The sequence below is a fragment of the Danio aesculapii genome, chromosome 13 (genome assembly GCF_903798145.1).
Source record: "Danio aesculapii chromosome 13, fDanAes4.1, whole genome shotgun sequence".
Lineage (NCBI taxonomy): Eukaryota > Metazoa > Chordata > Actinopteri > Cypriniformes > Danionidae > Danio > Danio aesculapii.
The window spans coordinates 32,983,157-33,008,303 of record NC_079447.1 but is presented as its reverse complement, the minus strand read 5'-3'; the positions used below and the strand labels follow the sequence as shown (position 1 = coordinate 33,008,303).

The 25,147-nt window shown below is 37.0% G+C and overlaps 2 protein-coding genes across 2 annotated transcripts; one reads left to right on the top strand and one right to left on the bottom strand.

Annotated features, from left to right (window-relative positions):
- The first annotated feature begins 413 nt into the window (after positions 1–413).
- si:ch211-132e22.4 (psychosine receptor) lies at positions 414–1,313 on the top strand. The gene has a single exon (XM_056471477.1). The coding sequence runs from the start codon at positions 414–416 to the stop codon at positions 1,311–1,313; it is 900 nt and encodes a 299-aa protein (XP_056327452.1).
- Positions 1,314–6,736: 5,423 nt separating this feature from the next.
- On the bottom strand, positions 6,737–23,473 carry desi2 (desumoylating isopeptidase 2). The gene is made up of 5 exons (XM_056471467.1): positions 22,947–23,473; positions 14,724–14,796; positions 12,476–12,569; positions 12,242–12,383; positions 6,737–7,670 (listed from the first exon to the last, which is right to left on the bottom strand). Exons 1-5 carry the CDS (start codon positions 22,983–22,985, stop codon positions 7,428–7,430), a joined length of 591 nt encoding a protein of 196 aa, XP_056327442.1. The 5' UTR covers positions 22,986–23,473; the 3' UTR covers positions 6,737–7,427.
- Positions 23,474–25,147: the final 1,674 nt, after the last annotated feature.

Sequence of the window (25,147 nt, the reverse complement as noted above, 5' to 3'; positions counted from 1 at the left end):
AATAACCACTAATATCTAATGAGTACAAGAATATATTGTACCTTAAAATAAAGCGTGATCTTATAATTTTATGGTCTTGTCATCAATTATTGCTTGCGTTTTTAAATATGCTAACTTCTCACAGCTCACAGAGACAGACGTGCTTCAGAAGAGAGCTTCCATGCTGTAGATAGAACATATTTGCATTGACAAACCAGCAATGAAAGAGCTTACTGGAACAGTTTACAGAAGAGCCATAAAAGCCGTGATAACCGAAACTTTGAATAAACGTGCCCTCTTTATTTTCCTCCAACAAAAACTGTTTACCACATTACTTTCTGACATGGCGCACGACCAGCCGCATCAACTGGGACATATTCATTATATTTTCCGCAAAGCTGAACAAAACTAGAACCAGTACAATCCTCCAGCATATGGAGACCACGGGAATACTGGTCAATAATATCACGACGCTTCTTAACAATGGCACCATCAGCATCAACAACGTCCAGGAGATCATCCGATGGATCACATTCGCGGTTGGGCTTCCTAGCATCGGCTTTTCCATCTACCTCATGGGCATGCAAGCCAAAACGGGCAAAGCAGCTCCGGTTTACCTTATCAGCCTGCTCGCGTCTGACATCTTCAACATCCTCGGACGGCCCAAATCCTCAACGGGGGACGGCCAACACATGAGCATGTCCAGCATGGACATATCCTCCCTGATGTTCTACTTCGGGATCATCTCCAACATCGTGTTTCTGGTCTGCGTGGCTCAGGAGAGATACCTGCTGGTGACCTGTCCCCAATATAATGCCTTCTGCGTCAAACTCAAGCAGTCCAGCATGATTTCTTTGGCCATCTGGGCGGCTCCATTCGCAATACTCTTCCTGGCCTACCAAGGATATGTCATCCTGTTTGCCATTTCTCTCCTTCTCCCATTGCCCTTCCTTGTGTTTTTCTTCCTGGATTCCTTCAGGGCCTTGTGGTGTACGAGACGTCCTGCATGCGTGTCTAACAGAAATAAGATTCTGGGTATGCAGGCGGTGATTTTAAGTAATTACACCATGCTTTATCTGCCGTTTGTCCTCAATACGCTGCTCACCGCGTTGTCTCTAGGCTCTTATGTCTATTATTTGGGGCTTGTGTCTGATCTTCTGTTGTATCTCGGTCCACTGGTGGATCCGTTGCTCTCGGTCCTTCTCACCAATGGAATGGCTGACATTTTAAAGGCTTTTCCATGCTGTGCGAGGAGGACAAACACACAGGAGGAAGTGCAGACTGTGGATAATGACACGGTGGAAACGGTGTCAGGGACTTTAACTCTGTTCTGAGGAGACTGGACTGATGATTTTGTATTTGTTAAGGCTTATTTTAGTTTATTTTAGCTTATTTTTTGGGTGTTTTGAAAACTTTTTTGCTTGCTTTCATGTTGTTTTAAATGTTTGGAATCAGTATGGGTTTTTTTTTACAAAAGAAATTGGCTGTTTGTTCTAACTGCTTATTTAAAATGAGCTGAAACAACACAATTCTTGAGATTTTTTTGAGGACAACTTCATTGTTTTATGTTCAATCCACTTAAATTTGTTAAGCTAACTTAATCGATTTGTGTTGGCACAACATGAATGAATTGAGGAACCGCATTTTGTGTCAAAGTATTAAAACAATAAAGTGTAACAGTTTTCATTTGTTTTCTCTATACATTAGAACAGGGGTGGGCAAACTCGGTCCTGGAGGGCCGGTGTCCTGCACAGTTTAGCTCCAACTCTAATCAAACACACCTGCTTATAGATTTCTAGTGATCTTGCAGATACTGATTAGCTTGTTCAGGTGTGTTTGATTAGAGTTGGAGCTAAACTGTGCAGGACACCGGCCCTCCAGGACCGAGTTTGCCCACCCCTGCATTAGAATGTCTTTTTTAAAGGGAAATTTCACCACAAGCTGAAAGTTCTGTCATTACTCTCCCTTTGATTTGTTGTTTGAGGTTGTCGTTGTTTCGTTTTGTTTTTTGTTAGTTTGTTTTTTATTTGTTCTGTTGAAGACAAAGGAAAATTATTTTTAAAAAGTTAGAAATGTGTATCCATTGACATCCATCATAGGAAAAACAAATACTACGGATGTCAATGGTTACCGCTTCTTCTTCAACATTTTTCTAAATATCTTATTTTGTGTTAAACAGAACAAAAAAGGAGACTCAGACTGTCAAGGGTGAGTAATGTCAGAACTTGAGTGAACTATAAGTATGTGAGAACCGGAAGTTGGTATATTTTAGTATGTTGATGTACTTTCAACTGAAACAGAATACTCGATTCTCATTGGACCGATAGTTTTATATTTGTTAAGGCTTATTTTAAGGAGTGTTTGAAAACTTTTTGCTCGCTTTCATGTTTCAAATCTTTGGAATCAGTATGTTTCAAGTGGCTTTTCAAAAAAATATTTGGCTGCTTGTTCAAACTGCTTATTTAAAATGAGCTGAAACAACACAATTCTTGAGATTGTTTTGGGGACAATTTCATTGTTTTATGCTTTATCCACTTAACCCTCTACCGCATGGTGTTGCCATGGCAACATGATATTTATGTTCATTTCCCTGCCACTGTTTCTTTAAGACCAACGTTCTAATTTTTTGTTGGAAAGAGAAGACCTTAGTTTAGCCAATGATGTGCTTTGGTTAAGTCACGTGACATGAGTCCCATTTTCTGTGGCGCAATTTCTGACAGACTGGTGTTATTGTGAGTAGTTGCTGAATGCAAATGTAAACGTCAATAAAAACAAAGGATCAACTCATGTCAGAGCCACATAAAAATCTGAAACATCATCTCCAGTAATTTATGATGACATATCCACAACTTAATGTGTGAATCGATCAAATGCCAACACAGTGTGCAATAGTGGAACGTCTTTCGCAAGTGGAACGTCTACTTGCACAGCTGACCTATAGCAAGGTCAGCTATGAACTTTTAAGTTGTAACAATAGCAACATGAAACTAGTAATATATTGTTGATTAGTCACATGGTAATGGCATTTGAATTATGGATAAAATCACATTTTAATGGCAATACTACTTTTGAACAGATATAAATCCAGGGAGTAGTGTATTAGCGAACATCACCATGTTCTATGGTAAGTGAAAGAAGAAAGAGACAGAACTGGCTCTTCCTGCAGATGACAGTGAGAATGAGATGGGTTTTAGTGACCATGAGAATGATGCAGACTGGACATTTGATAAGAGCAATGATGGAGACAGATCAGGTAAGTTAGCTCAGAGGCAGATAAGACAGGCGTAGTGTAGTATATAGTATAATATTTAAACATTGTTAGATTGTTGCTACATTATTCTGATGCATCTGGATATACTAGACTAGTTATTTATTTGTTATAATATTTACTGGAGACAATATTTATATTTACTGTATGTTGTATACATGACAATACAATATTAGGTTTGTTTTTAATAATATTTAACAAAAAAGAATGGAATAAATGAAAGCTGTTGGATTATCAGTTGTTGGAAAGTATGTAAAAGGTGTCATTTATAAGTTCTGTGTTAAAGCTTATAATACTGCAACACCAATTAAATAAATTTAAACTACAAAATTATTAATTATAAGGAAAATTCTAAATTAGAAATTTCTACGTTGACGTCACTATTGGACGTTGTTGCCATATGGCAAGGTTCTATCTGCGTTCTGAATGATTTCGAGAGATTGAGCTTCAAAGTTTTTGCATTCCATATAGAAAACAGTATGCGTGTAACATTTGTTTTTTTAAATAAAAAAGTCTTAAAATGTGAACAACATAAAAAAAAAATATATATATATATATATATATATATATATATATATATATATATATATATATATATATATATATCTCATGATGTAAATAAGTTGTCATTTAATAAGAATAACTCATTTTGGACAAAAATGTCAGATAGAACCTTATAATTGTAAGGTGAGGTAAGATAAAAACAAATTCTACATTTTTTTACAGCACTTTGTTAAGTCATTCTAAGTAAATAAAAACAGTCAATTGTTTTTTTTATAGACCTATCATAATGCATGTAGTAGAGGGTTAAATTTGTTAAATTAACTTAATTTGCGTTGGGACAACATGAATGAATTGTGGAACCATTTTTACAGTGTGTGTCAAAGTATTAAAACAATAGAAGTGTAACAGCTTTCATTTGTTTTCTCCGTGCATTAGAATGTGTCTTCTTTTTAAATGGATAAAGTTCTTGACTTGTTCCAACCAATGTTGGAAACACGTATCCATTGACATCCATGTCAATGGTTACTGTTTCTTCAACATTTTTCAAAATATCTTATTTTGTGTTAAACAGAACAAAAAAAGAGACAAAGTGTCAAGGGTAAGTAGTCAGAACTTGGGTGAACTATATATTTAAGGCACAGGTGTCAAAGTCAGTTCCTAGTGGGCCGCAGCCCTGCACAGATTGGCTGTTTCTCAATTCCAAGAATGCAGAGAACAGACTTGCGTTCTTGTAAAGCCTGTTCTAGCCAGTCACCTCGGAAGAATGAACTCGAGAGACCACGAGAACAGAACGCGTCCTGTGAGAAATTAGATGCTGCGTTCTTCCTGATGGTCACGTGATCTTCACTCATTTTTTATGGAAAATTATTTAAACATTACAGCATTCATACAACGATTTGTTTTTAACTCTTTCACACTATATACTATGCATAAAGACTTTACAAATATACATAGCACAATGTCAATAAAACAGATTTTAATACGAATTTCAATAAACAAACACCCTTAATGTGTTTATGCCTTTACAAAGATTTTCATTGTGAATGTTTATATTCAGCATTTCATTTAGGGAAACTCCTGAGGTAAATAAGTTATATCTCTGAACTTTAATAATAAATCTATATAAAATGCGGCGCTTCCCACCTCTAGTCACAATGACTTCTCGGTGCTTTAGACTGCATCTATGCGTCCTCGATATCAAGAACACATCCGGGAACTTTCACGCATCCTCCGTTCTTGCAGTCTTGAGTTTTGGAACTGAACTTTGGCAGCTGATGATGACGTTACACGAGAACACGAGGACGCAAGATCGCTGAAGATTGCATATTGAGAAACAGCCTTTAGCTTTAACCCTAATTAAACACACCTGGTCAAACTAATGTGCTAGAGTGCTTCAGGTAGGCAGGAACCCGAAGTTGGTGACATATTGGTATGCTGATGTACTTCCAATTGAAACAGAATACTGAGGGGACGGAGCTTTCCTTTTGTACATCGTTCCCTCATAGGGGGAGGGGGGTTAGAATATTGCAGTTGAAGCCATCAAACTGACATCATCAGAGAAGGGCCACCATTTTTAAATGCACAAGCAAATGATCAGATTTTGATTGCCAAAGATTACCAAAACAAACTCGTTTTTTTCAGTGGTTTTACTTGTGTAGTATAAAAGTTCATCTGAAGAATGACAATGTCCTCAAGCAAAATACACATTGTACATTTTATTTTTAATGCATTTTTTGTGACGCACGTGTGGATAACAGTGTTCTGCTAACATGCGACAAAAATATGTTTGTATGGAACATTTTTTACCCGAGAGCTTTTCGCATTTGGAAATGGTGAAATCCGAATTTGCCACATCTCATTTTAAAAAAAGACACTGTTCCAGTTCGTTTGATTGTCTTGTCTCTACGAATTTGGTAAGTGTGTGATTAGTGGTCTTTGTTTATGTTTATTCAGATGGCAAATTTAGTATCGTCAGCAGTACTCTGTCAGTTTTTAAAGACATAAGTCAAAATGATTTAGTTACAAAGTTTACAGTACGTTAATATCACTACAATATTACTGACTGAAAGATCCACTGTAGTTGCTAAGTTACCAAACATGCAGAGGGGGTTTTACTCCCATACGGCGTGCGGTATCAAACATTCCATTAAAGCTACACTCTTCCAGCAGTTCCTTGCATCCAATATTTGTTTGTCACGGGGGGCATGCATGAAATTTTCCTGAACGAAAGTGAATGTGCCAAACTGCAGTTAAAGCCGACAAATTAATAATTTAGCAAATAATTTGATTACTGATGTCTATGTAAACATAGTCACTGTCTTTCTCCTCTGCGTCTGTGTTTGTTTTGCCTCCGTATAAATCAGCGCATGCCCGAACTGAAACTCCCCTTTTCATGCAAACCCTTCCCTCGTTCGCCACTTGGTTCATGGCCCTTTAAAGGTCCTGTGAAATGTTTTGAAATGTGCATTTTGACGTTATCTCAACTAAAACACAAAGAGAGAGAGGAACAGTGTAGCTCTCCCCTTTAAAAAAACAGCCAATAGTGTTTCGTTTCATCACTGCTCCGCCAGTGAGAGTTGTTGAGCTCAGGTGCATCAAATGAAAAGCAAATGTGAAGCGTCTTGAAGGGGGCGGGGCATGTCAGATACTAGAGAGCATTTGATTGGGTACGATTAGATTAGAAACTGTAGTGTGTGGTGACGTGAAAAAAAAAAAAAAAATGATGATCCATTTAGGCCGAAGTGAAAAACTACAAGCTTTACATTTTTATATCAGTTTTCAATCTTCTAAATGCAACTTTTGTTACGGTTTGGAGCTCACTAGCTTATAGACATCTTAAAAACTAACAATATTGATACTAACATTTAAAAATCTGTATTTTAATTTTATGGGACCTTTAAATAATGACAGAATTTGTCATTCAAAGTGAATGGCTTTGTATCTGCTAGACATGCATTTCAGAAAGACTCTAGTTTGAGAACAGAGGCTTGTAGATTTTCTTTAATCATCATAAAATGCAATACAAATGTCGTCTCAAATACATAGAAGACTCTAAAAACTAAAAAGGTGTAAAACATCCGAGGAAGGTCTCGTAGGATAAGATGTCTGCACACACTCTAGAGCAGACTGAACAGGTAGAGAACTGTAGAGAAAGAGTGCAGAGCTCTCAGAGCACGTAACGGTAAAAATCTTCAGGCACAGTCACCACACCGCGGCATAACTGTGAGTGTGTGTGTGTCCATACAAAAGTGTGGAGATTTGGCTTTCAAACTCCGCACACAACACCACAATCATACACCGACTGGAACGCAGGAAATCTGTAAACAGACGTTCTCCATTTTAAAAAATACAGTCACTGATTAGGCGCTTTCTGTAGGAGTAAGAGGCTAGCAAGCCAATCCTGCATAAAAAACAAACAAACAGTGATTGAACAGAGCCGTGGTTTTCAAGTCCTGAGTTCTTAAAATAATGTAAAAGGCCAAAAAAAGGTTGAGTTGAAAACACTGATAAAGGATTGCAGGCCCGTAATGCTCATTTGAAGTAAAGCACTGAACACAGAGGGAGGTTTTTCCATCTGGTGAACTGCTAGTGTGTGTCAGGAGGAGGAGAAGTGAGGGTTTGTTGGCAGCACAAACGGTGGTTCAGCTCGATCCAGGAATGGCGTGTGATGGAAGGCTCATCGGCGCGGCTGGTGTCGGGCTGGTCTTGGAGCTGGAGCCACGGCGCAGGAGGGTGTGGAGGCTGAAGCTGCAGCATCTTCTGCCTCCTCCAGCTCTCCCTGGAGCTCCTGACTGACACTGGACTGCAGTGCAGCCGGAGTCAACCACTCCTTTGGCAGGCAGCTCTGCAGGAAGGGCACACAGGAGCTGAAGTAGGCCAGCCGGTTCACCCAGCGTGGGATCTCTCGACCGCAGAGGATCTGGTTGAGACATAAGGGAAGATTGAGGTTTTTTTTTTTTTTAAAGAGCCCATATTATGGCTTTTTGAAAATGCCCTTCCATGTAGTGTGTAACACAGCTCTAAGTGAAGTGAAATATCCAGCTAAGGCTTAAATCTGTAAGTGTACAGTGTTTAAAACTATTGATTCATCTATAAAAGAGTCGACTCATAGTGCTTCAAACGAGTCGTCTTGATAACGAGTTATTAGGTGTTTCGCGATGACGCAGCTAAGAAACACAAGTAGTTGCACGCGCAAGCCCGGGAGATTTGAAACCTGCGGCTCCACCCACTAACAGAAAAAAGTCACACACACACAGAGACACACACAGACACCGGTAGAATGAAGTCACGCTGTGCAGATGGAGATTATTGACAGTTCACCCAAAGATGAAACCTTAGCATATAGCCTAGCCTTGAGCAGATCGAGAGCCTCTGGAAACTACCTGCTTACAAAGAAGACTTCATCAGTTTGTTAAAGGAAGGATCGGTAAAGACTTTCAGAACAAGGATCAGTGGATCATGAATCAGTTTCTTCCCCCATTTCACCAGTGTAAGTACGTGCGATTAAAATTGTTGCCTCGTTTACTCTAGCTTGCAAATTATGCATTTAGTTGTGTTTTGTTACTTGTAACCGCGTGTGCTGTATCAGGTTAACTCTTTATATTCTCATATCGCGTGTAAAGCTACGTTGAAAACGCGACGCGTGCCGCTTTGTTTATGGATAGTCAGCTATGTGTGTGTGTGTAATGTGTGTGTGTGTGGCTCCTCTGAGGACGGTCGTTTGTGTGAGTGTCTCCTCTTAGGAGGTTGATCTGTGTGTGTGCGTGTCTCTGAATAGGGTAAAGCTCTAGGCAAAGGGTGATCAAAGGGACCCGTTTGTAAAGTGAGGACTTTAGGGGGTGTCGCGGTTGAAATCTTTGGGTTGTAATCGCGGATGTAACTGAGGACGCGGAGGGGGAGGGAGGTGTCGCCGCCGCGCCGTCTCTATTCTGGACGCGCTGGCCCTGTGTGTGCGTGTGTGTAAAAAGAGCAAGTAGACTGCTAGGACATATCCTCGCCAGTTCTTGGACTTTTTGCTTGATAAAATAGTTAGTCGTCAGTATTTTCTAGTCCATCGTCTGTATTTACATTCACCCACTGGCAGCCAAAATCCACTATGAAGCGTGTGTACACTGTGACTACTTTTATATTGTTGATAATCTGCTGGGCATTTCACTCTGTCTCGCCCTGAAGCCTGTCAGTGTCGTCGACCAATCGCAGCAGCCTGTCATTGGTCCAATCAGCGCAGATTAGCTTCGCGCTGAGGACGGGTTTGGGTACAAATGAATCGCTGAACGATTCATATGGGAGTCGCTGGGATAACTAGGTAAAAATAAATGCATATTATAAGACCATCAAAGTGTTGTTTGACCTTGCATGCATATTAGACTGTTGTTGGAGACCCTTACAACCTAAATATGACCCTATTTCATCTATAATATGGGCTCTTTAACTCTTTCAGACTCATTCTAAACCAGTGGTTCTCAATTCCGCTCCTCTCATTTGACACACAAGGATCAGCTCATGGATCTCTCTCTGTTAACGAGCTGATGATCTGAATCAGATGTGTTCAGACGAACAAAGGCTGTGTCCGAAATCACCTACTACTCAGTAGGTACTGCATTTGAATTTAAATGTACTACTCGGCCATTAGAGAAGTATGTTCTATACATTATGAATATGAACAGCATAAATGCAGCTCGGACATACTATATATCCGCCATTTTGTCATCACGTGACTTACCTGCATCAATTACATCGCTTCATCGCTCCAATTCATGAATTCTCTCGCAGTGCATCATGGGATATTGTTGTGTCTATCAGATGCGCACTTCAGAATCTTGCTGGAAGTAGTAGGTCATCCAGGTACTTCTCGCACACTGTTCTTCAAATACTACAAATTCGGACACACTACTCCGCTCGCATACTGTTTCTAGCGTACTACATAGTATGGAAGCATGCGATTTTGGACACAGCTAAAATGTGCAGGGCGGGGGATCCCGAAGAATAGAATTGAGAACCACTGCTCTAAATCCAACATCCAATTCTCTGACTTTCACTGACTAAAAAGCTGAATTCCCATGACCTATCATGAATGGAATTATTGGGTGCTATTGTAGATTGAATAATATTAATATATAAAATGGTTTGGGCTTGAATATTAGTTTTCTGTTATTTGTTTTATAACCCAGGTTTTAAAAAGACATTAAAAGAAACAAGTGTACCAATTCTAACACCCAGTCTTTGAAATTGTCATTTTGTAGCTCTTGAAATTGGCACCCTGGATCTAGTTAACAGAATAAATTAAAATAAAGCAGAAATTGTCTGAGTGTAATAATAGGCAAGGTCATTAATATACAAGCATAATTTTTCCCCACATTGGAATAATACACAACTAATACAAATGCAATTTTGTTAAATTATTAGTTTTACAAAAAATCAATTTGGTTAGTCAGTTTTATAATAAAGATGGTATACTTTTCTTACAATGAATTCCTTTCTCATCACAGTATCTCAATAACCCTGCAAGTTTTCAACTGTTATTGGTTCAATTCCTCCAGAGACCCATATGTTATTTAGTGGTATTAATCAAGACCATCGTCTTTTGATTTTACTAAATCTTATGTTGCAAAACTTGTTTTACAGTAGATACCAAGAGTAATAATAGAGCTTTTCCAACTCTTTTCCAAAAAGAAATCACTACTGTTCCTTATACCTTACCACAGAAATATCAGGCTAGAAACTAAATTAAAGAAATATCCTATAAACTTCGCCACAGATTTTAACCAGCAAAACATTATTTGCAAAAATGTAAAAGTGGAATTGATGTAAATTGTATTTTTGTAATGAATACGAGGAGACGGTTTTACACTTATTTTGGCATGGAACATAGTCAAAAGGCAGAGGTGCAAAAAATTATTACCAATTTTCAGTGTTCAAAACCTCTTTTATCATTGTGGGAAAATGTACTTTTGGGCTTTACTGTCTATCCTTATCAAGAGGAAAATTGTTTTTATTTAATTTACTTTTATTGTTAACAACATTGTACATTCATAAATGTAAATTTACTAATAAGCAACCAAATTTTAATGTATTGATCACTAAAATATGCTTGTATATTACCAGCATCAGAGTCTCTTTAAACAAGGAAGCCTATCCACTTTAAAAAAAACTGTGAACTCTATAATGTATTTATTTCAATTGTACATTTTGTATATTTGTCTTTTATTTATAATTACCCCCTGGCATGTATATTTTTTGTGTTGTAAAATGTTATTTGCTGTTCTTTAAATAAATAACAAAAACATTCAAAGCAGATGAACTGGAACATGAACTAACTTTAACCTGAAGATTCAGAAACACACCCTATACGCTACAGACGGACTGTTTTGAAGATATTTGCTTTAAAATTAAAAAATGTAGTAATTAGTGGAAAACTGAAGTGCTTTAATAGAATCGTATTCAAACACTGAACACCACAACAAATATCTTTATTTTTTCCAGCGAGTTGGAGCTAAGTTATGTTTTCAGACTTGAGTAAACCTTACGAGCATTAAGCAACCTGTCATTATGGGCCTCCTCGTTCTTTCGCATTGACCGATAGCAACTCGCCTGTATCTGACCTTGAATACAAAGAAAGGAGGGGGTTAGCACAGCTTACGGACAACTACAAACATAAAACTAATCCTGCTGGATGTTAAATAGTTATTTTTGCTAATGAATGGCTTGAGTTAGCAGATCTTATGCTGTTGGCTGCGTACCTTACTGTAACTTAACGTTGCAAACGCTTCGTGTAAGACACATTTTCTGCACAAATTCCTTTTAAATGCTGTTGTATTTAGGCTACGTTAGTTTTACACATTAACCAAGCGAACAACGTGTTCTTGTCCAAATTATAGCAAAGTTGACAGTGAAAATGTCATCCAATGTCCTGAGGCTGTCATATTTCTGCGACTGTTAGCGGAACCGGAAAAAACGATACAGGCAGCGCCCTCCGAAGCAATGTATTCAATTCCGCTGTGAAAAAGGCCTATTACGCCAACTTGCCTAATTACCCTAGTTAAGCCTTTAAATGTCACTTCAAGCTGTATAGAAGTCTCTTGAAAAATATCTAGAAATATCTTAAAATATTATTTACTGTCATTATGGCAAAGATAAAATAAATCAGTTATTAGAAATGAGTTATTAAAACTATTATGCTTAGAAATGTGTTGAATTTTTTAAACAGAAATTAGGGAAAAAAATAAAGGGGGGGGGTAATAATTCTGACTTCAACTGTATGTATTTTTACATAATAAATGTCTTTACTTGTAAACAATTGACTGTGTCCTTGATAAATTAAATTAAATACATTTTACTGTAGACTGTTACTATCATTTTCCACAAAAATACAAAGCATCCCAACAGTTTTTAACACTGACAACGATACAGCAGATAAACAAGTAGTGATGCTGAAAATGCAGCTTTAAATCACATTTAGTTTCAGTAGTGTATAAACTTGATTTTGCTTACCTCTGATAGTGCTGAGGAAAAGTGATTGCAGTTCTTGTGCATGAGATGGTAGGCGTTCCCCTTATATTCCTTCCCCATTTCTTCCACAATTCTCTCCACATCCTCTTCTGTGAAGTCTGTGCTCCCCAAAACAATGGCCTCTCTGAGAACCGAGCAGAAAGTGTGAGAGAGGAAGAGGTTTTACAAACGTATGCTTTCAGTCTGATCGGTAGAGAGATTAATATGATGACTCACTTGAATTTGAATGTCTCTCCGAGTTCTGTGGCGTCGCCAGGCGTTATCTCAAATATACCTGAAAAAGGATAAGGATGTCCTCCATAGGCAAATTCTGCAATGAACAAGAAAGCATGATTAAAATGTCTCCACGATATGCCTATACATAGAGATGTTATCGTACTGCTGTGGACATTTGATCATTTGAGTGCACTTTAAAATCTTCCTAGTACAACTTTTCAAATGATTTTACATGCATGCGGTACTGACATGAAATGAAGAAAGCCAGCTGTCAAACACTGCCTGAGCAATAAACTAAAATTATCTTTCGAATCTAATTTGCCTGTTAAAGATACGGAAGGTATATAATTTATTTCATTATACATTTAGCCCTCCTGTGATATTCAGATATGATATATGATGTTTAATAGAGCAAGAAAATTATTCTTTTATTATCATTATTTTTATTCTCAGGTTCTGCTGGTTGCATTTCCCAAATTTTTTCATTGCCAATCTTAAGCCAATTATAATAATTTGTTTTGGTTCAATTTGGAATTTCCCCAACCAATGCAGAGCCCAGCAGATCAGAGTGAGCAGCTCTGACTTGGCCCCACCCTGATGCGAGCATTGAAATACTTATGAACTATTTCATATGATATTTTTCCCCTAGTGAAAGTCTTATGTGTTTTAGTCACTACGGTCAATATTTTTAGTCCCCTTTTTTGATTGGCTACAGAATAAGCCACTGTTATCCAATGCTTTGTCTAATTACTCATACCTTCCTAGTTAACCCTTAAATTGCACTTTAAGCTGAACGCTTAGTCAAATATTATATTGTCACCATGGCAAAGAAAAAATATTTTAATTATTAAAACTATTATGTTGAAAAAAAAAACACTTTATTGAATTTATTTCACACAGTGGCAGGAATAGTGACTTATTTTGACAGTATAACATGTAAATTAACATTTATTTACCGCCTATAAACTGTAATTCAGATGCCTACTATGTTAATATGCGATAGGTCAGATATTTATCTGGCTATTTGAGGCAATGGCTAACTTGGTTGGTCAGTATCTTATGCTGGTACCAGTAGTGCAATTCAAATCACTACCAGAGCCAGATCACCCTGCAGCCCAACACCGGTGACTCATTGATGCTACGCAGGGCTGAGCCTGGTCAGTACCTGGATGGGAGACCACATGGGAAAACTAGGTTGCTGTTGGAAGTAGTGTAAGTGAGGCCAGCAGGGGGCATGCAATGCTCTAGTCCTAATGCTCCAGTAAAGTGAAGGGGATGCTACAGACCATTTTGAGGGATGTAAACAACAATGGTCCCAACATATTTCCTGGTTTATATTTTTTATTTCTATAGCTTCCGAGAATACAAAAAGAGCCATATATTGATAAATAACGTTATGATAGCTGTTTTAACGTTAGGTCATTATTGAATTGTCTCGTGACAGTTATGAAATAGTTTGATAACAAGATGAAACCGTTTATGGGCCAATGACATGATCACATTGAAATGGTCTATACTGTCAGGGAGCATCGTCTTTCAGATGAGACTTTAAACCGAGGTCCTGACTCTCTGTGGTCATTATCCCATGGCACTTCTCATAAAGAGTAGGGGTGTAACCCCAGTGTCCTGGCCAAATTCCCTCCATTGGCCCTTACCCATCATGGCCTCCCAAACATCCCCATCCACTGAATTGGCTCTATCACTGTCTCTCCACTCCCCTATAGCTGGTGTGTGGTGAGCGCACTGTCGTTGTCCTGTGGCTGCTGTTGCATCATCCAATTGGATGCTACACACTGGTGGTGGTGTGGAGAGGCCCCCCCCTTATGATTGTTAAGCGCTTTGGGTGTATGTACACAATAAATGCGCTATATAAATACACATTACATTACAAATCTATTTTTTTTTAAATCAAATACACGGTGCACAGATATAAACATAACCTGTAAAGCCGTATGCTCTATTAGTCATTTTGTTCACACAGACAACATTCAAGAATGCCAATGCAAACTCTCTAGATCTGCCAAATAAATCATATCCTCTTCTTCAAAATAAACCGAATGCCTATAGAGGTGGAAACTGTACAACATGTCAAGGTCTTTTCTTGTTGCATCAACAGATCATGATGATGTGAGGTTTAGTCATATTTAGACACCCCCCACCCGCTTTCTCTGTTACAGTCATGAAAGTTAAACACTGGATTCTTAAACAGCTTGACTCATTTGTGTCTGAGTCATAACATGAGTCTTACCTCTGCCATAGATCTCAATTCCTGAGTGAAAGACTCCGATTCCCAGAGAGGAAGTGAACTCATTGATCCAGTACTAGAAGGAAACCAAACAAGTCTGAGTCACAAAGTCAAATGGTAAAAGTGTTTAAAGATCGACTGGGTTTCTGTTTTGTTTAGTGGTTACCACCTGGAGGACACACACTCCCCTCACCGTATGCACTTTCTAATCATTATTTTTTTTTTTTAACATTGTGCAATTCTGAGTATGCTCCACACAGGTGAGTGGGCTTGACAAACCACCTGTAGAATACACTCTCTTCTTTTCCGTATGCTCAGAGGAAAACTTTTTAATTTGTTATAATATTTACATTAGGGCTGCACAATATATCGTTTCAGCCTTGATCACAATGTGTGTCCCAGCAATAGTTACATCGCAGAATATGAAGTATTGAGCTTGGATAATTATAGTTGATCAGCACCACAATTCCCAATACATGGTATCTGTAAAGTCAAAAACCAAAACAGAGTGAAACGTTATCCTTTGCATGTGTTTAAAAGGCATTTCAAAACAGTTTAAAGCATTCAGGCACAAAAATACACAACATTTGTAACTTTCTACTCAATTATTAATACAATGAAATCTATGCTTTATTTTTTAAATATCTTTATTTTACTTTACGTTTGCTTATTCGAGTTCTGTACCTAAATAATGTTTGACTCTCCAGAAAACCATAAAGTTCTTTATTTAACTTTTTCAAGGCTCTATTGCATTTATTTTTGCTTGCAGTTTATTTATTATTTTTCCATCCATGATGCACACTCTTACAAAATCACCACGATCAGTCTAAATTCATTAAACCATCAGGTGAAATTTTATTCATATCGCAATATAGAAATCGCAGAAAAACGTGTTGCGACATCAATTTTTTTCAATATCGGGCAGACCTATTTTACGTACTGCTACTCTCTGATGATTTGAAGTGCTTCTTTTATCCTGAATTGTAATTCACTTTGGATGAAAGCGCCTGCTAAATTAAGAAATGTAAGTGCTCAAATACGCAAAGGGTGTTAACAGGTCTTTTCTCAGTAGATTCTGGTTCTCTATAACAAACCTTTCTCAGTTATGAAAATGTAATCATGTATACAGTACTACCAAACACTTATGAGCAGCTTCAAGCTTTATTAAAACAGAATATTCAATAAACACAAAGGGGTGAGGGATGTGTAAAACCAAAGTGCCTTTTAAAACAAGCCTGAAAGCAGCATTATTTGCAACGCCTTTGGGCAGCCATTTTGGGGATCTGAAACTGAAAACTATCAATAGGACTTAGTCATGTGACCTCTGCTGGGACCTGGCGGGGGAAAAAAAAACAACTGGCCATAATGGCAGCTATACAAGGAGATCCTAGTGTATATTTCCATCTGCTGCAAGCTACAAACATTTGAATAACATATCAACAGAACAGAACCGAGATATGATCACAAACTGTAAATTGTGGGCACTTGTGATCCATAATCTGAACCTGTAGCTGTTTTTCAGGCATTTAAAACCCTCATGTCTCTGTCAGAGCTACAATTTGGCCATGTTTACATCTATCTAGTCTAAATTCATCAGCTATTTTGTCATTAGTGACAATGTTGTTGCTCGTAAGTGTATGCTTTTTAATTTTGCTATGCTTTTTTATTTTGATTTCAAAACAGGTTAAAATTATTGTATATTTTACAATAAACTTTAAATGTACAATATCAAAAGATATTTTTTAAATTGACAGTTCTCTATTGTTTTGCAATGCTTAATGGGACTAGTTCTTTTCCTCACTCCTATAAATTCACAGTGAATTACGTTTACTTGTCGTCTTCCCTATAGCTTTTACATTTTGCTTATATCTTGCAATAAACATGAAATGTATAGTTTTGTCTGGATGCAACCAATAACTAGGCCTGTCATGATATCCATGTTTGTTGTGCAATATATTACACCAAAACATATTGCGAAAAATTATATTATTGACAATTTATACCACTCGTTTTATAATGCCATAATGACAATATAATATCATCATAACGCAAGTGCACTATTTTAAAGGACACGTAATAGTTTGTTCTTAAGAATATTTTATTATGGTCATTTTAACAATTTAATAATTAATAATTAGTTACAATTAAAGTGTTTTTTAAATAAACTGACACCTCCAACAGAGATAGAGATGAAGCAAAATCAGCTGAAATGTTGCTAGAATTGGTTATGTATATATTGCCGATATATATTGCATGACCAAAAATGATTAAGGTCATGTCCATGTGTTGTGCGATAAGTCGATATATTGATTTTTGTGACAGGCCTTCCAATAACTTTAAACTAATAGTTTTATATTTGTTATTTTTAATATGATTTCGTCTTTAGAGATGCGTCATGGGTAATCATAAGTCAGCTACATACCTTTAAAAACATTCATAATATATTTCAGATTTTTAAAAGCAAATTATCTTCAAAATTAAAATAAAATGAGCAAAATGTACAACAAAGTAGCATGCTGATTATGTCCAAACAGAAAATGTGACTTAATGTTTAAAAAAAACCTGCGTGTTTGCACCTAAACACATCTCATTAACAAGTCTGTTGTTTGAGGACGTATCTGCCAGATGCCCCCTATTGATTATGTGTCAACAGTAAATAATGTCACTGAACCAGCTGACTGCTAGATATCCACTTTAAAGGCATTATAAACATTGCACTAAACAAAAGCTAATGTCTTGTGTTCACCAGATATGAAGATGGGTTTTGGTCTCAAGATAAGAAAAATCACATTCCCATCAATATCTGGTCTTTTAATCCATCTTTATATTTGCACCACTGTCCTAAATCCAATGAGGTGAAGGTCTATGGGCAGGTGTATGTGTGTGAACTCAAAACATTTTAGACTCTATTCAGACTTTACACTAACACACATTAAAACTAAGCCTATATTTATAGTATATTCAAGGCAAAGTCCTAAGACCCAATGCAAAGTAACCAAGATCCTTATAGCATGTACCATAGTAAGTATTTTGGCAATCTAAAGTGTGTGTGTCTGTCACATATCAGGACACGAATGTATATAATGACGTAGGTATGATAAATGGATTAACTATAGGTAGGCCCACACGTAATATGCGCGTGCAGAATTCCGCAGATTTCCACAGATTTTTAGCCCATTATAAATTCTGTTTATTTACTTGAGTAAATGTGTGTAAATCTATATTTATTCCATTTTTAACTTAATTACAGTAATATTATTGACTAATATGAAAATGTTCATCTGATTTATGTACAATGCAGTTTGTACAGTAATATTTTATGTCTTTTAGTAGATATATGAGAGACTTTGTTTACCAAATAAAGTGAATCTAATTGGATTTACATTTTAAACATTAAATAAAAAGTTAAGAGATATTATTTTTTTGTTTCACATATTAGGGGTTTAGTTATGATACTCTCAAAATAAATCCGCAGAAATCTGCAGATTTTTACCAAAATTCTCCGCAGAAATAGCAAAAAACGTCCGCAGATTCCATCTGGCCCTGACTATAGGTGACTTATGAAAACATTGCCAATGTCCACATACTTCAAAAGGCTCATACATCATACAGAATGAGTTATTTATTTTTCCTTTGGATATAGTTACCTAAGAGTGTTGGGTTAAGGGATAATGTTGTGGTAGGGCAATAAAAAATACAGTTTATACTGTATTAAATCACTGCAATGTGCCCACAATTCACAAAAACGTGTGTATGTGTGTATGGTGTCGTGTGTGTGTGTGTGTGTGCGTGTGTGTGCGTGTGTGTGTGTGTGTGTGTGTGTGTGTGTGTAAAGAGAAGAAACTGAGCAAACAGACAGTTCTCCAACTCCTCATTCAGGGTTGTGAAATAAGACACTTATCCCTTTGGCCTCAATTACTTCAAAGCTTATTATACATATCCTTCATCACAGAACTGGGGATTAGTCTCTCTGTGATCAGCAACTGGCACTAAGTGTGATTTTCAGCAAGAGTACTCTCATGCCAATAGAGCCGCGATTAGATGATAAAATCGTCAAGCTCTGGCATGAACTATGTGGGAGATCTCTCATGGATAAGTTCCTATGGGAACTGCTGGAAGCTGACTTTTCATTTCAATAAAACTAAAAAACTTGAAGTCCTGATAAAATTTTGGTTTATGATATCAAATTGTGAAGACATACACAGCAGGACATGAGATCGCAAAAATCTGACATTGCGATATTTTGTTTTGCTGCGATTATATGATAGAATATAATTTCACCAGATGAATTGAATAGCTCTATTGGAAAGATTTCAATTATTTAGATCAACTGGGATAATTAAATATTTTTTTATGCAGTGTATCGGCATAAAATATAATAAATTACAAGTGTGTGTGTGTGTATATATACACACATACATATATACATATATATATTTATACATACATACACGCATTTTAAAAAATAATACCTTTTAATGTTTAATAAATCAAATTTTGCGATGTGACTTGTGGATACACACTTATCGATGCTCATATTATATATCGTCCAGCTGTAATACACAGTCATCCATGGATTTTATTGGGTTATAAGTCACATTCATTATGAGTTAGTCTCAAAATTGTGAACTACACTTAAAAATCACATTCCACTAGTCTGTCAAAGAAGATTTCCCATTTCCACCTTCATGGGCTGCAAATCTTCTGCATGGTTTAGAAGCTATGGGGATACAGCTTGTAACGGGACTTCCATCCAAATTAAGATTACCTGACATCTTAGAAAAAAACTTGAAGCAGCTCACATTTCTTGTCTTCATTTTTATGTGAGAACATTGGCCATTCACTCATGTTGGGCTATTTTGAGGTTTAGGAAAGTATACATTTCCATGACCCTGTTTCAAGGGGTCAATGAGATACACGAGACGGACTAAATCTTTAAATGGGCACTATTCACGTTGACATTCAGTGATCAATGACACTTAGAAGGTAAAGTCAATATTTCCAGTCAATTTTTATAGTCTCCTTTCAGGTCCACAACGCATTTGTACATCGGGAGTTACATCACTTTATATTAATATTAATAAAGTAGAAGTGACAAGTCTGGTTTGAAAAGAAATCTGATATTTTAGCACGCACTCAGCCAAAACTAACAATTTTTCTTGTTATTTATGTAAAAAAAAAAATTGCAGTTGTATTAATGTGGAAAACAGTTGCTGGGTGAACGAGTGGCTGTTCTCAGCCTCAGGTTTACCATCTATTAATAGTGTATGGGGGAGGAACGCTTCAGATTCTAGAGAGCCTTCGCCTGGTCAGAAGATCTGACTGCAAGCTGAGCTGAAATGCAGAGTGATGTCATCAAAATTGTTGATCTGTATCAGGGGAAGTGAGAGACTGTAATTCATACATCTTCTTATTGCAAAGATTGTCATTGTTTTGAAGCACACTAGCTTATAAATAACCTTAAAGTGATAGTTCACGCAAAAAATAATAATGTACTCACCCCTCAAGTAGTTTTAAAACTTTTGCATTTCTTTATTCTGTTGAACACAAAAGATATTTCAAAAAATGTTACCTGTAACCATTGTCTTCCATAGTAGAAAAAAATAATAATAATACTATGGAAGTCAATGGTTATGGGTTTTCAGCATTTTTCAAAATAACTTATTTTATGTTTAACAAACAAAATGTATATAAGCTCAAACAAGTTGGTGAGATGTTGAGTAAATGACAGAATTTTTGGTTTTGTGTGAACTATGCCTTTAAGGCATATGTATGCAGGAAAATGCCTGAAAATGTAAATATTGGTATCATTGGACCTTCAAGAGCTGGAGCAGGGAATAGAAAACCCAGAATGAATCAACTCACTCTGAGCAAGTAAAAGAAATCCCTGTCACTCGGCTTTTTTTCTCTAAAGTCCAAGGTACTGAACTTTCTCTAATGAAACATCCCTAGCAATCCTGCTGTAGTACAGAGTATTAGCAGAGTCCAAACACTCAAGTGATACGATTTAAAGGGCACATAGGTTACCCCTTTTTTCATATTTAATATAAGTCTTTTGTGTCCCCAGAAAGTGTCTGTAAAGTTTGAGCTCAAAACACCCATCAGATTATTTATTATAGCTGTTTGAAGTGTCTATATTATAGCTGGAAAAAAGGTTTTTTCTGTTTTCTTTGTACTGGCCCTTTAAGGCTAGTCCTCCCTGCCCACCGTTCCCACGTGCCTGTCAGCAATCGCCGCCCTCGGCTGCCTCAGGAAGCAGATAAGCTTTGCATGATTGCAAGATTTTTATGTGACATGATACTGGTAATATCCACTGCTGTATGGATATCTGTTATATTAATGTACAAAATAAACCTGATTTAACGTCCACAAACCGCGATTGAAGCGTCTTCCTTTATAATTGTTCTGACACTGTGCTGATTAAGTGCATCTGAAGTGAATCGCTGTAATTCATTACACACGTGCTCTGTTTTAAAACATTTTAAACTTGTGAAACTCACTTTTGATCACGAATGATGATGATTGATGATCCTAGCGAACTGAACACACCTTTTATTCCCGGTTGCTTTGCGCTCGTCCTCTCTTGATGATATGATTATACACGTGACTACCGGACATGTTAATGCGCGCAGCTGTCAATCAATATTGGTGGGCAGGGGGACTGCTCTCCTACGTAAAGTTGCGGTCGATCTGAAAACCGCTCCAATTGGTCCACCGTTTTTATGTTGTTAAATTTGAACAAAAAGGACTGGGTGTGTTTATTTCACCCCAATATGACAGTTTATACACTATACTTACACACATTTGTGTCCAAACAGCTTGAAAAGTAGATTTTTCACCATAGGTGCCCTTTAAAGGGTTAGTTACCCAACATTTTTATATTACCTCATCATTTACTCTCCCTTGTGTGGTCTTTAAACCTTTATGAGATTCTTTCTTCTGTTGAACTCATAAGATGATATGTTGAATAATGCTAATTGCTGGGATTCATCAAGTTTTATAGTTGGGAAAAAAATTATTATGGAAGTCAATGGTTACAGCTACCAGCAGTTTTCAAAATATATTTTATTGTGTTCAACAGAAGAAACTGATTTTAAACAAGTGAAAGGTGAATAAATGATGACATTTAATTTTTGGGTGAACTATCCCTTTAACTGAAAGGGTCTGAGAGTAACGGAATTTCAATTCTCTGTGCGTCCTGTACATGTGATTGAACGGACAATAAATCTGACTTTGAGTTTGAATTGTTCTCTTGTCCTGTGTATGTTTATAATGACACCTCCACAGCTGTCTCAGATCACACAGCTGGATTGAAATGACAGTTGAATTAACTGGGTCACAGCTTCTTCAGCTAGACAGTCACATCCCAAACAATACAACCATAAAAAACATAAAAAAACCACAAACCTTGCATTGATCTGACTGGAAAAATGTACAGTTAATGAAGGAAATAAAACATCTGGGTCATGTCTGATAAGCTGCTAAGTATTTCCTCAGACTTTAAAACTTTCTTTTCTTTAAAACATGGGTCTCAAACTCGATTCCTGAAGGACCGCAGCTCTGCACAGTTTTGTTCCAACTCTAAGTAAACACAGCTGATCCAACTAATCAAGGTGTTCAACACTACTAAAGACCAATAATCTGGTGCAAGTCGGAGGTGGTTGGAGCTTAAATTAGCCCAGATGCGGCCCTCCAGGAATTGAGTTTGAGACCATTGCTTTAAAAGGGTAGTTCACCCAAAAATGTCAATCCTATCCTCATTTACTCACCCTTGTTTGAAATTCTTTCTTCTGTTGAACACAAAAGAAGATACTTAGAAGAAAACAGGAAAACTGTGTAACCACTGACTTCCATATTTGTTTTCCCATTATGGAAGTCAATAGTCACAGACTTGCAGCATACTTAAAAACATCTTTTGTGTCCAACAGAATAAACAAATTCATAAATGTTTGGAACCACCTGAGGACGAGTAGATAATGAGTAAACGTTCATTTTTGGGTGAGCCGTCCCTAGTTGTTTTAAAATGAATGAGAGCGGATTTGGCTGCGTCTCAAAACTCGTAAGCTGACTAACGTTGTGTACAAACGATACTGAGTAGTAATGCTACCCAAGTAGACAGCTCGCTAGATTTTTGACACGCAGCCAATGGATGTGCTGAACTAACGCCAATGCTACACACTTTAGTCAATGAAACGAGTTATCTATATTTGTTTCCAAGGCACTTACCATATCATAAACGTTCAGGATAACCGGCTCGTTTGCCATCACAGGAATGATTTGTTTTTTTTTCCTTCACTTTAGCTGCCGACCAGCTGCTGCTGCTGCTGCTGTTTCTCCTCCTCCTCCTCCGTTTTCCTTTTCACTGTTTCTCAGCACCTGGAACTATCGTCTTTTCGCTCGTAAGCACCTTTGCAGCGTCTTCTTGACATTTGCTGGTTTATAACAGTTCAGATTCATCTAAGCGCTGGTCCTGAAGCGGCTTTTCATTGATTGAATTTTGTTAGTCCTGCTACAGGGAGTAGCGACGCTGCTATGCTAACTGCCATTTAGCTTCATGGCCAGCGAAGACAAAAATGAACAGCACACAAGAGTACGATAAGAACATACGCCATTCAGACGACGAAGTTATATTTGTAGTGAACGGAAATGAAAGTAGACGCACGTCAGTTAAAAAGGAAAACCCTTTAGCACCCGAGAGATGAGCAGCCTCCCCCGTTTTGTGTGTGCGTTTATATGTGTGTGTGTGTGTGTCAGAAGATAGTGAGGGTGAAGTGAGCTGAATGCGCGTGCATGATTATGCCCAGCCTCACAGCAGTGCATTACTGCCACTCTGATGCTTTTGTAGAGCAAACATCCTCCATACACGAACATTGTATGAGTATAAAATGAAAATCAAGCATGTCAACTTTCTACACAGCATATGTTTTATTTACTTTTTTTTAAGCACAAGGATGTTTTATGCGAGTATATGAGCACGTTATTTGTGTGGAAAATATGACAGTCCTTTAGTTATTATTAAAACCTATAATTAATTATGCATATTAAATAGGTATGAATGGACTGTTTTGATTAAATTCTTACAGCAATTTAAAGAATATCAAGATTAAAACAGAAATCTCTTTAAGTTAATGACAATGAATACTAGGGTTAAAGGGGCAGTTCACTTAAACAATCAAAGTTGGTCATTTACTCTTCTTTCACTTGTTCTAAACCTGTTTAGGTTTCTTCCTTCTGTTGAACACAAAAGAAGATATTTTGAAGTAAGCAGAACACTTTAATCAATGCCTGCTATTGTGTTTTTATTTTGTCATAGGGTTACAGGTTTTCAGCTTTCTTCAAAATAACTCCTTTTGTGTTCAACAGATCAAAGAAACTCAAACAGGTTTGGGAAAAAAGTGAAGAGAGAGTAAATGATGACAGAAATTTACATTTTTGGGTGAGCTATTCCTTTAAAAACACATGTGCAAGTGCTGTTCATGGATGGATTACCATAAAATGAATATAGTTTTAATTCTATATGTTTGAACCGCAGATGAAGATCCCACAGATGAGGGGAAGGAAAATATAAGATAAACAGCTCACTCGCCAAAGAGAGTATCAAGATCCTGCCATCAAGTGGTCAAGATCATCAACTGCAAACTACAATTTATTCCCACATGATAAATAATGCTATAGTAAAGTGTATTATACTGTACAGATTATAGTAATTACAGCAGTTTGTTAATAAATGTTACAGCATACTGTTGCATTAACTAGAGAACAGATAAACTAATAAACATACTTTAGATTTTACTACAGTAAACAGTGGTGTATTGTAGTCGTGTAATACTACAGTATTGGGTGATTTGTTTATTTAACTATAGTTGTTTGTATTACCAAAGCAACTGTCAAAACAGATTAAATCAAGTACTTTACTATAGTAGGTTATGGTTAGTACAAATAGTTTTTATAAATTACTTTAGTATTTTTATATCATAAAATATAGTATATTTTTCAAAACCAAATTATGTAATTTACACTTTAAAGTCTAAAAGAAAAAGGGGTTGTTTACGAATATTTGTGCCAAACTGATAATGAATGTGAGGGTGGCATGGTGGTTCAGTGGATGGCACTGTCACCTCACAGCAAGAAGGTCACTGACTCATTTGTTTGAGTCAGGCGATGTCAGTTGGCATTTCTGTGTGTAGTTTGCATGTTCTCTCCTTGTTCGTGTGGGTTTTCTCCGGGTTCTCTGGTTTCACCCACAAGTCCCAAAAGTGAAGTGAATTGGATGTACAAAATTGGCTGTAGTGTGTGTGTGTGTGTGTGTGTATATATGTGTGTGTGAATGTGAGAGTGTATAGGTGTCTCCCAGTAGTGGGTTGCGGCTGGAAGGGCATCTGCTGCATTAAACATTATGCTGGAATAGATGGCGGTTCATTCCACGG